This window comes from Camellia sinensis, chromosome 3 (genome assembly GCF_055761805.1).
Source record: "Camellia sinensis isolate YWXY chromosome 3, ASM5576180v1, whole genome shotgun sequence".
Taxonomy (NCBI): Eukaryota; Viridiplantae; Streptophyta; class Magnoliopsida; order Ericales; family Theaceae; genus Camellia; species Camellia sinensis.
In genome coordinates, this window is record NC_138963.1 from 189,556,598 (window position 1) to 189,573,314 (window position 16,717).

The following is a 16,717-nucleotide window of genomic DNA, read 5'->3' on the forward strand; positions in this document are numbered from 1 at the left end:
CAACATTGACCTTTTGTGGGTGGGATCAGTGAGTTTTGTGGAGAGTAGTTATAAATATATTAATTTAGGGAAATTCTACACGCACACCCCCTTTATATGCGCCTTTAGTTACGATCTTTGTGTCTTTGGTTACATGACCTATTGTGCTGTTAGTTATGACAGATTGTGATGTTGGTTATGACATTATTTTGGTTATAATCTAAGAGTTGTTTGGTTATACCTCATTTGATGTTTGGTTATAACTCAAATTTTTATTTTTATTTTTTTTATAGTTATGACTCCCTTAGTATTGAGTTATGCTATTTGTGATAATCAAACTCATAGATGACATAACTTGCATATGGTACAAATGGGTGTACCATAACATTACCCATTAATTTAAAGTGAGATTTGGTTTAGTTATAAAAATCTTATAATAGAGAGATCAGGACATATTCAACAATGACCCTTACACCTCTGCCTTTGTGGATAAAAGGAGATATGACTCAAGTAAATAAACAGTGGTCTATGCATTGAATGCATATAACATATATTACTTAGTTATGAATGAATTATCTGCGAATTTGCATCTCTCTCTGTCTCCTTTTCCCTGTTAGGCCTCGCTGGTCTTATGACTATGCTTTATATAAGTCAACTTAACTGGCCTGATAACAACAATCGTTTGTGAGGTGGTGCAGTATCACTGGCCATTGTGAGAGTTGGTGCTGGCAGGCTATTATATCTTGTTTTGACTTTCTTCAGTTTTACATATGGCCTTTCATTTTGTCATATATTTGTCCTTATGATTGCATGCTGGAATTTCTTCTTGCTCATACTTGTATTTTTGTATTTACTCTTGCTTTTTGTTAGTCTTTTTTATAGTGTATGCTTAAAAAAAAAATCTGCTTTTGTGTTTTCCCATAGCCTTAAAATATGAAATTGTCCATGTTCTCAACTAATCTCTTTAAAATTAGAAATTTCAATCCTTAAGTTTAGCTATGGTATGATTTTGAACTTTTTATGCTATTTCAATATGCATATTGATTGCTTCCAATATGTTGGTGTCCATGTTTTATGTGCAAGTGGTTTTCTGTATGCTTAAATATGAAGCAGTGTGCTGTGTGTCCATACTTTAATTTAGATATATTTTTTAATGCTTGTAAATTAATATAGCTATCATAAGATTTTGACTTTTTATCCTATTTCATCATACATATTTTGTTGCCTTTAATATGTTGGTTTTATTTTATTTTGCAGGGATAAAAATCCTTTACTGGCTATTTTTCAGCTCCATGTTCTTTTTTTGGAGGTTCTTAGGGAGGCTGTGTATCCTTTTCACCCACTCATGCATTTTGTTCACATAGATGCCTCAAATACCACCTCAGCTCCTTTGCTAAAAGTGAGCATGCATCCTCTACTTATGCAAGAATGAACTTGGGTAACCGAATTGGGTGCCCTTAGATTATAAAAATAAGAATTTGTTTTGCAGCAAGGATGGCTGTCCTTATGTTGCTTTGGTATATTATGCACTTTAATTACCAACTTTGGCTTCAAAATCCTGTTTTGACAGTAGGTTTTCTGAATTGTGGTTTTTGTAATGCTAACTGTTACTGATGTCCTTAACCAATTTCCAGATTTGGTAATTTGAACAACTTGCAGTTTCTATGTGAGAATGGAAGGGTACATAAATTTGCCAATAGCTTTTGTTCAGTTGCCTTCATGCTTCAAGAGTACAGGCAGCAGACCAATGATTTGTCTGGGCAGGAGGATTTTCAAATACTTGTTTCTGACTCCAAAAACAATAATTCAAAATTTCATGATACAGAGTCTTCTACTGAACTTTTTGTCAATTTTTTTATACGACATTGGAGTGATTATGTTGTCAAGTTAAGCAGAGTCCTTGCTTTTTTCCTTCTTGCACCAGAAGATATTAAATCTCATAATGTCCAAGTATCAGCTGGTAGAAGTACCATTCCAGTTTCTTCATTATATGGGGAACTTTCGATCAAGTGGTTCATGGGGGCTCTTCTTATGGTATTTCCATGCATTAGGGCTTGTTCAAGTCAAAATCAGCTGCCAAGTCCCTTAAGGTTAATGATACTTCTATGTGTTTTTTTGTTCATCCCTTTGCTTATGAAAGTAGTGTATGCTACTCTGCCAAATTGTTTTGCTGCTTCTCATTACACTAGTACTTACTTATTTTGTTGCTTTTACTCTTTTTTTCCTCTGGCTTTTCCTGTTTCTGCAGGATTTTTTTTTATACACTGCAGCATTATGCGCTCTTTGCATTCAGGAAGGTTCTCGTTTCATCACCTTCATTACTAGATGTTTTTCGGGCAGAGGGAGTATGGGACCTTATCTTCTCTGAGAACTTTTTCTATTTTGGGCCAGCTTCAGCAGAATGTTTTGGAGAGTTGCGCAAGTATGATGAGGTTCCTCCATGGAACTTGGAAATATATTCCAGTTCCGACGGCCTTGGCAGTCAATTAAATGGTAGTGAAGTTGATATTCTTCAAATTGAAGTAATCTCTTTTGTGGAATTTGCAGCAACGTTAAATGGTAGTTCACATAACTTGGTAGGGTCTTCTTTCTTTTACTTTGTTGTACTTATCTGCTATAGACATTTGTTGTTCATTTAGCTGTATATGTTTGTCCTAGGGCATAATTATATATTTAATTATTTTGTTATATGGACACGTGTTGTTTATGTACAACTAAATCTTGATACAAGTATCAGTGCAGAAAGAGGTGTAACTCTCTAATATGGAAGTTATGGATAAGTGTTGTGTATATTTGTTCCTTCATTTATTCTTTCTTCTTCCCACTCTTTTTGATAGATTTAGAAAAGGATGAAAGGAGAAAAGGCGAAAGCCGCTGAATTATATCTTGTACTATTTTGGGTATGATAAGTTTATCTCTATGGCATCTGGACTTATGTTGGCTTAGCTCATAATTTCTTCATATGTAGCATTTCACAAGATAATTTTGTATGTGGATGTGTCCATGTGGTGTAGGAAAGTTTTAGGAAACTTGACCAAAGGCAGCCTACAAATGGATTTGTGGTGCGTCTTAGCTGTGGAAAAGTTACTAGGGTTATGTTCTGGTGGGTAGAAAAAAAATTATAGGGTTTCTGGATGGAAGATAGGGAATTTTGGCTTGAATTCTGAAAGTTTCAAGTTGCTGATCTATAGAGTTGGTGCAATTATAGCAGCCCACAGTTAGATATAATTGCATCCCATTATGTGCCTCTTTAAAATTCGAAGTGTAAAATTTTACATTATAGCATTAGCATTTAGATGTATGATGTTTTTGGTTCTTTGTTGAGATAGAGCACTCTCTCTCTCTCTCTCTCTCTCTCTCTGAAAATGCCTTATTTTGTTTCCCTATTTTCTCCCCAAATTTTTTGCAATTTTCTTTTGTCTTGCATGGTATCTAATTTCATGCAAGTCCTTTGTTTCTTTCAAGCATCTATTGACAGTTTGAGCATGTTTGGTACGAAGGAATGTGTTAGAATTTACCATAACCCACTCCACCTACCACCTCCACTACCACACACACTCACCTACTTCACCTACTTTCCTACACCTACCACACTCTGTTTTTTACTCCGCCATGTAACTAGGTTCCCACCTACAAAGGAGCAGTATCCGGATGTTGATCTCCTGTCTGTAACACTTCCTGCCCAGTCTGCATCTGTGTATACTTCAACTTGAAGATGTTCATGTTTCTTGAATAGTAAGCCTCTCCCTGGAGTTCCTTTCAAATATCTTAAGATCTTATAAACGGCCTCAAAGTGCTCTGCCCCTGGTGAGTGCATGAACTGACTTACCATGCTGACTGCAAAGGCAATATCAGGCTGCGTATGAGACAAGTAAATCAATTTCCCTACAAGTCGCTGATATTGTTCTCTCTCTTTGACTTCTTCAGCCTTAGCAGCTTGTAACTTCAAGTTAGGCTCGATCGGAGTCTCCGCCATCTTACAACCAAGCATACCTGTTTCTCCAAGGAGATCAAGAACATATTTTCTCTGATTAACGAATATACCTTCCTTGGATCTTGCAAATTCCATTCCGAGGAAATACTTGAGGGCTCCCAGATCCTTAATGTGAAATTCTTTTGCGAGTTTCTCTTTGAGGGCTGCTAACTCTGCTTCATCATTACCAGTTAAAATGATGTCATCAACATAAACAGTGGCCGTCCGCCGGACAAACCCAAATTTTCTAATTCTCTCTCTCCTTCCTCAACAAACTGATTCATCACCCTCTTTCCCACTTTATTTTCTTTTCTCTGTATATACACTTTTTTTTTTCTTATCATATATTCTATCACTATACCAGCCCACATCTTCAAATCCCCCTCATCATATCTTCATATTTTTTAATCTATCACTACCCCCTTTAGGTATAATGGCTGACACCATCATGTGTTGGTTTGCACAACAACGTGGGTTCCATTACCCCTTTATTTATTTTATTTTCTCTTCATTTTTCCATTCTAAAAAAAAAATAAATAAATAAATAAATAAATAAATAAATAAATAAATAAATACATAAATAAAATTATTCCAGTTGATTTTTCTGCATTACCACACCTACCATTCGAGTTTGCACAACTCACTTGCTTTATTCATCTCCGGGGATCAACCCCGATCACAATTTTACACAAAAAAAAAAAAAAAAAACAACAACAACAACAACACAACAACGGCTTTGTTTTCTTTTCTGCAGCCGGCCACCAACCGACCTCACTTCTTCGCCTATTCCGCCGGTCTTTTCTTCTTGCCTCCGTCCTGAGCGACCCTTGCCGGTGCTGCCTCTGTGCTTCCTAATCCACCAAGCACATTCACTCCTCCCTGCTCCTCCACTGCAGCATATGGCGGACCTCCAAATTGGAACATCACAGTGGCCTTCCGCTTCAGCTCCTTATTTTCCGCCCTTAGCACACTTATCTCTGCTCGCGCATCCTTATACATGCGTTGGAGCAGAGCTAGCTGGGAGTTTAACTGTTGCACCTCATTTGTCCTGCTCTGCAGCCGGTGCGACAAGTTTGTGACCGCCGTCATGCTTTCCACACATGCCTTCAAAGTATACTGATTGGCCTCCACATCTGACTGCACTGCCATTCTTTGCTCCACCGACCGCATCGGAAAGTTCAACGGAGCAAACTCCGGGGCGCTTGGTTGAGTTTCCAGTGCCACCACACCAGTTCTCTCTCTCGTTGACTCGTTGAGGTCGGGAAAGAGGGTGAGCAGCCCGCGGGAAGACGATGAAGCCATTTTCTAGGCACCAGAGTGTTACACAGTATCTCTCTCAGAATTCTCTCTCAGAAAACAGAGTGTTACAGAATCTCTCTCAGAAATCTCTCTCAGAATATCTCTCGCAAGTTTTTTTTTGCCTCAGCCTCAGCCTCTGTCTTATAGCCAAGGCAGCCACGCGCATCGCGCGCCTCTTACCACCAGCCGACAAACGGGCACACAAGCCAAGGCGCCCACGTGCCTCGCCATCATGTCCGGCACACCTTTTGATGAATTGGGCACGCCTTTTGATGGCACGCCTTTTTGACAAAATTGGACACACCTTTTGAGGGTGCCACTTTTCCAGGGGTCCGACAAGACTCTATAAACTGTCCCGACATTTGATACCGGTTAGCTTTTTCAAGGGTCCGACAAGACTCTGTAAACTGTCCCGACATTGATTCCGGTTAGTTTCTACAAGGGTCCGACAAGACTCTGTAAACTGTCCCGACATAGATTCCGGTTAGTTTCTACAAGGGTCCGACAAGACTCTGTAAACTGTCCCGACATTGATTCCGGTTAGTTTCTACAAGGGTCCAGCAAGACTCCGTAAACTGTCACAACAACTGTCACAACATTGTCTGCTACAACGGTCCGACATGACCCCATAAACTGTCTTCTACAACGGTCCGACATGACCCCATAAACTGTCTTCTACATCGGTCTGACACCCCCATACAGTGTCCTCTACAATGTTATGACACCACCATACAGTGTCCTCTACAACGTTATGACACCACCATCCAGTGTCTTCACCAATGGTCTGACACGACCATCCAATGTCTCCTATCCTTTTTATTTTTATGTATTTTCTTGTTTTGTTCCTCTCTTCAAACTCAAGTTGGTTAGTTTCTATCCTCCTTGAGTTTGCGGGGGGCTGTTAGAATTTACCATAACCCACTCCACCTACCACCTCCACTACCACACACACTCACCTACTTCACCTACTTTCCTACACCTACCACACACACTCACCTACTCCCAAATCCTCTCCTATATAATAGGAAGCCTTGTAATATCAATAATACAACAATCAGAGATCAATATATCAATCAATAATACATAAATTCTTTCCTACACCTACCACACACACTCACCTACTCCCAAATCCTCTCCTATATAATAGGAAGCCTTGTAATATCAATAATACAACAATCAGAGATCAATATATCAATCAATAATACATAAATTCTTTCAGAATGGAATGAAGTGGGAATGTTCATGTTCATGTTCATGTTCATGTTTCTTCAATTGGTTGGTTGCCAACGTGGAAGGACATAGGAATAAAATGATAATTCCCATTCTCATGTTTGGTTATGACTTTAAATTAATGGATTGAATTTTTTTTCAACAAGCTAATAAGAATCAAATTAAAAATTCATATAGATCATGATAGTTATGGAAGTGATGGTGTGAGTGGTGGTATTGGTCGTGGCATCAGTGGTGGTGATGGTACGAAACTAGAATTTTATCACCGTAGGGCCCAAAAGATGATTAATATTTTTTCACCCTATACACAAAGACACATGTAATAATTTTTCATAGAAACAAGGGGGCCAGGACCCCCTATAGTCTTCTCCTAGTTCCATCCTTGATGTCAGTGGTGGTAGGTCACTGTGGCGTTGGTGGTGGCGGTGGCGGTGTTAGTTGTGGCGATGACAATGGTGGTGGAGGGTAGCGGTAGTAGAGTGGTGGTTCTCGCAATAGTAATGGTGGTGGTGGTGGTGTGGTTTTTGTAAAAATGGTGGTAGTGGTGGTGAGGTAATGGTTGTGGCAGCAATGGTGGCGGGTAGTGGTAGTAGAGTGGTGGTTCCCGCGATAATGGTAATGGTGGAGTGTTTTTTGTGAAAGTGGCAGTAATGGTGGTAAGGCAATGGTTGTAGTGGCAGAGGCAATGGTGGTGGTAAGAGCAGTGGTAGTAGGGTAGTATTTCTAGCGACGGCGGTGGCGACGGCGAAAATGGCGGTGCTAGGTTGTTGGTGGTATGGTGTTGTGGTGGTTATGGAGGTAATGGCAGTGATTATGATGCGGTGGTTGTGGTTGTGGTGGTGATGTGGTGGTTGTAGTTGTGGCAGCAGTGGTGGTGTTGGTGCTGGTGGCGGAAATAGGGTGGTGGTTGTGGTGCTGACAGTAGTAATAATGGCAGTGGTGGTTTGCATCGCCTTGATGCTTTTCTAATAAATTTTGATTATTTATCCAAAAAAAAAAATATCTGTAAAAAGAAATGTATTATTGATTGATGAGTTGATTGATGTGTTACAAGATTGATAATATTCTGTATATTACAATTCCTATATATAGAGGAGAAGATGGTAGTGGAGTGTGTGATAGTGGAGGTGGTAGGTGTGGAGAAAGATAGTGGAGGTAGTAGGAGTGTGTGATAGTGGAGGTGGTAGGTGTGGAGAAAGATAGTGGAGGTAGTAGGTGAGTGGTAAATTCTGGTAAATTCTAACAGCCCCCCGCAAACTCAAGGAGGAGAGAAACTAACCAACTTGAGTTTGGAGAGAGTAACAAAACAAGAAAATACATAAAAATAAAAAAGGATAGGAGACACTGTATGGTCGTGTCAGACCGTTGGTGAAGACACTGTATGGGGTGTCATAACGTTGTAGAGGACACTGTATGGTGGTGTCAGACCGATGTAGAAGACAGTTTATGGGGTCATGTCGGACCGTTGTAGAAGACAGTTTATGGGGTCATGTAGGACCGTTGTAGAAGACAGTTTATGGGGTCATGTCGGACCGTTGTAGAAGACAATGTTGTGACAGTTTACGGAGTCTTGCTGGACCCTTGTAGAAACTAACCGGAATCTATGTCGGGACAGTTTACAGAGTCTTGTCGGACCCTTGTAGAAACTAACCGGAATCTATGTCGGGACAGTTTACAGAGTCTTGTCGGACCCATAAAGGAGCTAACCGGAATCAATGTCGGGACAGTTTACAGAGTCTTGTCGGACCCTTAAAAAGTCGCACCCTCAAAAGGTGTGCCCAATTTTGTCAAAAGGCGTGCCATCAAAAGGCGTGCCCAATTCATCAAAAGGCGTGCCATCAAAAGGCGTGTCCACTTTATCAAAAGATGTGCCATGAAAAGGCGTGCCAGTTTGTCGGGCGGCAAGAGGCGCGCGATACGCGTGGCTGCCGCGGCTATTTAACCAAGACGAAGGCTGAGGCTGAGGCATACCATTCTGAAACCTCTGAAACCAACCCTTCGCTGAAAAACTCTGCCTCTGCGGAGAGAGAAACTGTGGAACACTTTGTTGCCATTCTGTCACCAACCCTTCCGAACATTACCAGTCTGAAATTGCTATTTCGCTGAAACACTTAGCAACCCAAAAACATGGCCTCTTCTTCCCGTCCAGTTACCCAGAACCTGCTCACGCTCTTTCCAGAACTGAACGAGCCCACAAGAGAAATAACTGGTGCGGTGGCCAGTGAACCGCAACCAAACACCTCTGGTTTTGCTCCATTGAACTTTCCGATGCGGTCGGTGGAGCAAAAAATGGCGATGCAAACTGATATTGAGGCTAATCAGTATACTCTGAAGTCATGCGTGGAAACCATGACGGCGGTCACAAATTTGTCGAACCGGCTGCAGAGTAGGACAAATGAGGTGCAGCATTTAAATTCCCAGCTGGCTCTGCTCCAACGCATGTATAAGGATGCGCGAGCAGAGATAAGCGTGCTAAGGGCAGAAAATAAGGAGCTGAAGCGGAAGGCCACCGTGATGTTCCGATTTGGAGGTCCTCCATATGCTGCAGTGGAGGAGTATGGGGGAGTGAACGTGCTCAGTGGACAAGGAAACACGGAGACCGGACTGGCACGGGACACCCAAGATAAAGGTAAGAAGAAGAGACCTGCAGTAGAATAGAGAAGGAAAAGAAAAATCCCACTGTGGGTGTGGTTGTTTTGTTTGTATTTTATTTTATTTTATTTTATTTTATTTTATTTTATGTTGTGTAAAATGATGATCGGGGTGAGGCCCGATATGAATAAAATGAGTTTGCAGTTCGTCTTCTTCCTCCGTGTTTGTTGTTGTTGTTGTTGTTGTTTTTTTTTTTTTTTTTTTTTTTTTTTTTTTTTTAATTTTATAAGAAAATAAATAAATAAATAAAGAAAATAAAAGAAAAGAAAGAAAGTGGAGCAACGGGTGAAGTGCAAAAGGTGATGATAATGTTTTGTGAGTGGAGAATAAAGAAAAGAAAAGAAAGGGATGGTGTGCTATTGCTAGTGCTGGTGGTGCTGTTTTCAAGCCCCGTGATGGTTGGGATGATTAAAAAAAGGGACCATGTGCAGAGAAGGGACCAGAGAGAGCTGAGAGAGGGAGAGACTTAGGACCCTTTTGCAGCATAGCCATAGAGATAGAAAGAGGTTGCTTTGGCAGAGATCTGTCTGTTTCGCCATGGCTTGGAGGGTGCAACAAGTCAATCTGCACTTCAGGAGGAGCAAGTGCGGGAGACTCCACAAAATGAAGATTGGGGTCCCCTGCAAGCTTCCTGGCAAGGTACAAGAAAGGTTTTTCAAAGTTATAGTTACTCTTAGCAGAGATTTCATAGTACTGCAAATTCTTCTTCCTGTGGAATGTAACCTGCTTTGCCTTGACCTGCCTGTTCTTCACATCAACCTTGTTTCCATAAAGAACAATGGGTATATTCTCACAGACCCTGCACAAATCTCGGTGCCAGGTGGGAACATTCTTGTATGTCAATCGAGCAGTAACATCAAACATGATGACTGCACATTGCCCATGAATGTAGTAACCATCTCTAAGACCACCGAATTTCTCTTGCCCAGCAGTATCCCAGCAATAAAATCGGAGTTTCCCACAGTTTGTGAAGAAGTCCAAAGGGTGAACTTCGACACCAATGGTTGGTTCGTACTTCTTCTCAAATTCACCAGTGAGATGCCTCTTCACAAAAGTTGTTTTCCCAGTTCCTCCATCACCAACAATGACAAGCTTGAAGCTCGGGTAATCAACAGTCTGTTGGTTCGGCAAAGCCATTGGATTTCAATATTCTGATACAGTAGCTTGGTGTGTTGGAGACAGAGACAGAGAAAGAGAGAGAGTATTAGAAAATTTTGGGTTTGTCCGGCGGACGGCCAAGGCGAGGCTGCCGTCCGCCGGTGAAGCGGAATCACTAAATTCTCAACCTTGCTCTGATACCATGTAAAAAGAAATGTATTATTGATTGATGAGTTGATTGATGTGTTACAAGATTGATAATATTCTGTATATTACAATTCCTATATATAGAGGAGAAGATGGTAGTGGAGTGTGTGATAGTGGAGGTGGTAGGTGTGGAGAAAGATAGTGGAGGTAGTAGGAGTGTGTGATAGTGGAGGTGGTAGGTGTGGAGAAAGATAGTGGAGGTAGTAGGTGAGTGGTAAATTCTGGTAAATTCTAACAATATCAAATAAAATAATGGCAGTGGTGGTGGTGGTGGAAGGGGTGGTGGCAGAAGGAAATGGAGGTGGTAACTAATTGATTGTGTTTTATAATTATTCAACAATGGAATGGAATGACTATTCCTTAGGTTGAAGGAAGAAATATGCATTCTCACATTTTGTTTATATAGCCATTCCATTGAAATGACTATTCCCATTTAGAAAAGACGTACCAAATATGGGAAAGGGAATGCGAAGGTAGAATGGGCATTCCATTTCAACCCATTTCATCGTACCAAATGTGCTCTGTGTTTAGTGGAAGGCATAAATTGCTGAGTGAAATTAGATCTTGTTGAACTTGGCACAGTTGGCTTTTAGTATGTAATCCCATCATGTTTTGCATTCGTTCCCTCTGATTTGCCACCAGAATTTGTCCTTCCTTCTGCTTATTAAAAAAAGAGATAAATGCAAAGCACCTTTCACATGATTAGCTGGAATTAAATCTACACCTAAAAAGCACGGATACTTCTAAGAAGTTGTTAGCATATCCATGCCGTGTCAATGACGGACACGGACACTCATTGGACACTTCCTGACATGTGTCCTACACTTGTCAAAATATGTTCTATTTTTTAAAAGGTTTTTTAGATCCGGACACTTAGTGGATACACATCTCCATTGCTTAAATACACTTGTCCACCGATTAGACACACATGAAACTAACTATAAGTTTGAAGTAAATAATTTAGGATACAATAATAAAAGAAGAGCAGTGTAAATTTATAAAATGAGTGTTATATTAGATTTTTTTTATTATCATTGAATGATATATTCATATTTATGACATGTAATAAATATATAAAATTATATATTTTGTATGTGTTCCCCATGAGTCGTGTCTTGCATTTTTTGGAAATTGGAGTGTCGGCATGTTTGTGTCGTATCCATGTTGTGTCACTTGTCCATTTCAGCTCTTCTTAGATCTACACACATTGAATTTATTTTCGTTGCATGCCTTTTCAACCTATCAACCTTTCTCTGATTTTGAAGCAACAATTTATGGTATCCAAGTGATCTGTATTTGTCAATGTCATTGCTTTAGGAAATAGAAACCAGGCTGCAGTGTAGATGCTATATGTTTTTTGAAATTTATGTACTTAGATCATGTGGATATGTGCTTATGTTTAATAATTTGCTTGTAAAACACAGAATCCTACATTTGGATGGTATTTTTTTTCAGTTCATATGTGACTATATGTGTATGTGTTCTTGTTTGTGATTTTGGTTGAGTTGTGTGAATGTTTGTATGTGGAGCACCAATTGTTTTGAGGGATTTATATTCTCTGTTTGTCATAGTAATTTTGAGGGATTTGTTTTCTAATTTGATTGCGTTAAATTGCTCCATTTCTGCTTATCTTTACTTTTTCGTGTTCTTGCAGCCCGAGTGTTCTGTTTTGTTAGATGCCCTTGAACAGTCTGCTTGTAATCCTGAGATTGCTGGTGTTCTTGCAAAGAGCCTGCTTCGAATACTACAGCTTTCAACTGAGAAAACTTTTTCTTCTCTGAAGACACTTGATGCAATTCCTCGGGTGCTCAAAGTTGCATCTATTTTGGTCCAAGAATCAAGAAGGCCTGAGAATATAAATCCTTTTGTTGAGAGTAACATAGAAGTGGTTCCTACTCATGGTTTTCACAGACCTCATTCATCTGAAATATCCCATAGTTGGTACAGAAGTGCAGAAACATCAGTGGAGCTCTTTGTGGAATATCTCTCGCTAACAGATGATGCGAAAAGTTCAATTTTGCATAGTTCCACTTGTATTGATTGTTTGTTCGAGTTATTTTGGGAAAAAGGTTTGAGAAATAATGTGCTTGCTCATATTCTTGACTTTATGAAGGTATTCCGTTTGTATTTCTTCTTTGTTAGACATAAATGTTTTGTCTATTATCACGGTTAGCCAATTGAGTTAACCTTTTCGAGGGATGGGTTGGGGTCGGGGTTCATTACGCTTGCAGATCTCTCCAATTTCTGAGGAAGACCAAAAGGCAAAGTTGTATTTATGCTCCAAGTATTTGGAAACATTTACTCATGTAAAGGAGCGGGAGAAAAACTTTGCAGAACTGTCAATCGATCTATTGGTTGGGATGAGAGATATGCTTCTCACTGATCAAGTGGTACATTTCTCCGAGTGACTACTTTCTTTAAATTCTTGTGACACTTAAACTCTCTTAAATTGTGTTTCAGCAAATTGGCTTACATGGTATTTTCTATGTTTTTCTCAGTACTACCAGGATTTGTTTCGTGATGGTGAATGCTTTTTGCATGTTGTGTCTTTGTTGAATGGAGCCTTTGATGATGAGAATGGTGAGAAGTTGGTTTTAACTGTCCTTCAAACTCTTACTCACCTACTTACGGGCAATGATGTCTCAAAGGTACTCTCCACGCCTTTACTTTATAATTGTTACAATTCTAAACGTCAGGTGCTGCTCAAATGATGTTGTTAAGTCATCAATGGTCCCAAAATTGTTAGAAAAATATATATCAAGCTATATAACACTCCCTCATGTGCAACCCCATCTTGCACGTGGAGATACAAACAAACATACATAGAGAGAAGCAGAATGCAAACGGAGAACAAATGCAAATGGAAAAACTTGAATCCAAGACCGCTCTAAACTTGGACTTTGATACCATGTTAAGTCACCAATTATCCAAAAAGCTTAAGCTGTTAGGAAATAGCCCAACATTATGTATCAAGCTATTCAACTGTTTTGTTATCTTCTTTTTTTAATGCAGCCATAATTGTTGAATTTCTTTCACACTCTCTCTTTTCTTTTTTTTTTTCTCTCTTTTCCATAAGATATGGTTGATCAGTTTTCCTTTATTGTCATTAGACAATATAAGATTGTTGGAAACCAATCAAGATTCTCCATCCCCCATCTTCTCTTGTAATCAAATTAATTTAGATTGCTTCCAGCTATTTTTAAGCTCTTCTTAATGCATCTACAAGGTTTCCCATTTGTACAATTATAAGCACATACGTGGCTGTGATTTGTAAATACAACTGTTTCCACTGAAACAATGTGCCTTAATAAAGATGTTTATGACTGTTTCCACTTGAATTATTTGGTTGTCTCACAATCAAACATATGTTGGTGCTAGCAATGGCAATCCCTGCCCCACCTAGGTGAACCTTGCCCCACCCTACCCTGCCCCACTCCCTCTACTTCCAATCAACCCAGAGGGTATAGCCAAATCCTTTCATTTTTAGCAATAGAATGCTTTCCCTTCAACTTTTTCCTTAATTTCAACTTATCCAACACAGTTTAGTCAACAAAACCATCTAATTTTAATTGGGTTGTTCAGTGTAGCTCAGTTGTCAGACAGGGTCAAGTTTTGTGTTGTTAATCTTCTGTCATTGCAGAGCTCGTGTTCTATTTTTCATAGTTGTAGAATTTTACTTTGGGCTTTAGTAAATGCTAGAAGTGATTGATTTCAACATTAGTTACATTTAAAATAATAATAATAATATTGTTTTTATTTATAATAATAATAATAATAATAATAAAAACATTGGTTACATTTTTTATTTTAGTTATTTTTTATTTTTTTTATAAAATTGTTTTAATAGAGGCACCAACAGTCGCAAGTCGTATACAAACTAACTATGGCAATTATACACCAAAATGCCATTCGAAGGCCTCTACAAAGTCCAAAAATTGGTTCAAAGATGATTTAATTGTGCCTGAAAACCAACTATACTAAAAAGAAAGTAATCTACTCGTCTACTGTAAAATTGATTCTTATATATTGTCAAAAACGACCGTCTATTCCTCTCGCCTCAAACAATCGACATTAGAGCCAATAGGACCAATTCCCAAGCCTTACTTCTCCTTGTCCCCCACCCTAGCTCCTTCTCAAGAATTAAGTAGTTACTGATATTTGTTTTGGCTGATAATTATTTTTATCTTTTGTGATAATTATCTTTAATTCTGACTTGTATTAAATTGGTTGGCCTTTCTTGATGTTTATATTTCATTTGAAATTCAATTAGCCTTGCATGGCCACGTATGCACATGTGTGCTCATGCGTAGCTGTGTAGATAAGCTACACACACTTTCTCCTTTTCATCTTCACGGCAAATGCCAATGATTTTGTTGACCACATTTTGAGTTGATTAATTCATTTGTTTATCTACTTTTTGTATTTGTGTATGCTGAAAATTGATTAATTTAATTTTCAGGCTGCATTTAGAGCTCTTGTTGGAAAGGGTTATCAGACATTGCAGAGTTTGCTGTTGGACTTTTGTCAATGGCAGCCAAGTGAAGGGCTTCTGAATTCTTTGCTTGATATGCTTGTTGATGGAAAGTTTGATATTAAAGTGAGCCCTGTAATAAAGGTAACTTGATTATAAAACCCTTCAAGAAAATTTGTATGATCCACTATTTAGGTTCTCTGCACTTGAAACTCTAGCTTGTTGACGCATTCTATTTCTATTGAATTTGGAGCAGTCTATGACTTATAGAATTATTGTATGCCTGTGATACTACTTCTCATATGATTTTCCCCCCTGATTTGATTCAGAATGAAGATGTGATCTTACTTTATCTGAGTGTTCTCCAAAAGGTTGGTGATTTCTTTGCCTTTTTGTATACTTCTCTTCCATCAGTTTGCTATTTTTCTCCAATTCTGGAGAGTTGAAAAATTAATAGTTTAATGTTATTTTTTATGATAAATAATGAATGTATTAAGTTAACACTTCAAATATTTACTTTGCTTTTTACTAACTGGGCAGAGCAGTGATTCATCCCGGCATTACGGGCTCAATGTGTTTCTTCAGCTGCTCAGAGATTCAATATCCAATCGAACTTCATGTGTCAGAGCTGGAATGCTTAATTTTCTTCTTGATTGGTTTTCTCAAGAAGAAAATGACGGTATAATCTTGAAAGTTGCTCAATTAATTCAACTCACTGGTGGACATAGCATATCTGGGAAGGATATTCGTAAAATATTTGCTCTACTACGAAGTGAGAAAGTTGGGACGCGGCATCAGTACTGCTCATTGTTGCTGACCAGCATGTTATCAATGCTAAATGAGAAAGGACCAACTGCTTTTTTTGATCTCAATGGGAATGATTCTGTAAGTTTAATGCATCCTTCAATGCCACTTAAAAGTAGAGCTACTTACAGCTGAATGCTTGCATTATCTTTCTACTTTCGGCTGAACTGAATGCTTGCACTAATAAATTCTCATCTTGGACAGGAGAAGTGGCATGATTGTTTATATCTTGGTTTTTTATGCTGATTTTATGTCAATTTCTTCTCATAATTAATGTAATTCAAATTTTGCATTGGAACTATTTGAAAAATTCCTACGTTATCCTGCTTTGGTTCGAAAGTTGAAACCCTGTGCACAAATGCATCTACCATCTTGCTAGCTTGACTTACACGCCTGTTTGTTTTATCCTTTTTTCTTTCTATGGTTGCAGGGAATTACAATTAAAACACCAATACAGTGGCCTCTGAATAAGGGATTTTCTTTTTCTTGTTGGCTTAGAATAGAAAATTTTCCTAGAAGTGGGACAATGGGGCTCTTCAGTTTTCTCACAGAAGATGGAAGAGGGTGCTTGGCAGTCCTTGCAAAAGAAAAGCTGATTTATGAGGTAAAAATCTTCTTGCCTGACATGAAAATATTTTTGGTTGTCTGTCTTGTGTTCATTAGTGAATGAAACTTCTTCAATGCATTATCAACTTGCAGAAATTGTTCAGATATTGTCGCATATTGTTGTTAGCTCTTCAGGCATGTAATTTCTTTTTTATTCTGTCTGGATAATACCATGTGTTTAATGATTTTTTTCCCTCCTTTTCCTGCAGTCGATTAATCAGAAACGACAGTGTGCTTCTATGCATGTCAACCTAGTTAGAAGGAAATGGCATTTTATTTGTTTAGCTCATAGCATTGGTAGAGCATTTTCTGGGGGTAGCCTTCTAAAATGTTATGTGGATGGAGTTCTTGTATCATCAGAAAAGTGCAGGTGCTCTCTAACTTCCACAACATATCTA

The 16,717-nt window shown here is 38.8% G+C and overlaps 1 protein-coding gene and 1 pseudogene across 5 annotated transcripts in view; one reads left to right on the top strand and one right to left on the bottom strand.

The window, feature by feature from the left end:
• Window positions 1-16,717, top strand: part of LOC114285996 (binding protein) — a 61,241-nt gene that overhangs the window by 14,167 nt on the left and 30,357 nt on the right. For all 4 annotated transcript variants that reach the window (XM_082921745.1, XM_082921744.1, XM_082921746.1 and 1 more), the window contains 11 exons: window positions 1,237-1,305; window positions 1,614-2,069; window positions 2,228-2,555; window positions 12,093-12,551; window positions 12,670-12,828; window positions 12,937-13,086; window positions 14,898-15,053; window positions 15,239-15,280; window positions 15,450-15,794; window positions 16,144-16,317; window positions 16,529-16,689. In XM_082921745.1, coding sequence (XP_082777871.1) covers window positions 1,237-1,305; window positions 1,614-2,069; window positions 2,228-2,555; window positions 12,093-12,551; window positions 12,670-12,828; window positions 12,937-13,086; window positions 14,898-15,053; window positions 15,239-15,280; window positions 15,450-15,794; window positions 16,144-16,317; window positions 16,529-16,689 — 2,499 coding nt within the window. The remainder of the gene's footprint in view (window positions 1-1,236; window positions 1,306-1,613; window positions 2,070-2,227; window positions 2,556-12,092; window positions 12,552-12,669; window positions 12,829-12,936; window positions 13,087-14,897; window positions 15,054-15,238; window positions 15,281-15,449; window positions 15,795-16,143; window positions 16,318-16,528; window positions 16,690-16,717) is intronic.
• Window positions 9,198-10,669, bottom strand: LOC145823005 (GTP-binding nuclear protein Ran2 pseudogene; annotated as a pseudogene). The gene has a single exon (XR_014365029.1). The product of XR_014365029.1 is annotated as a GTP-binding nuclear protein Ran2 pseudogene (transcript).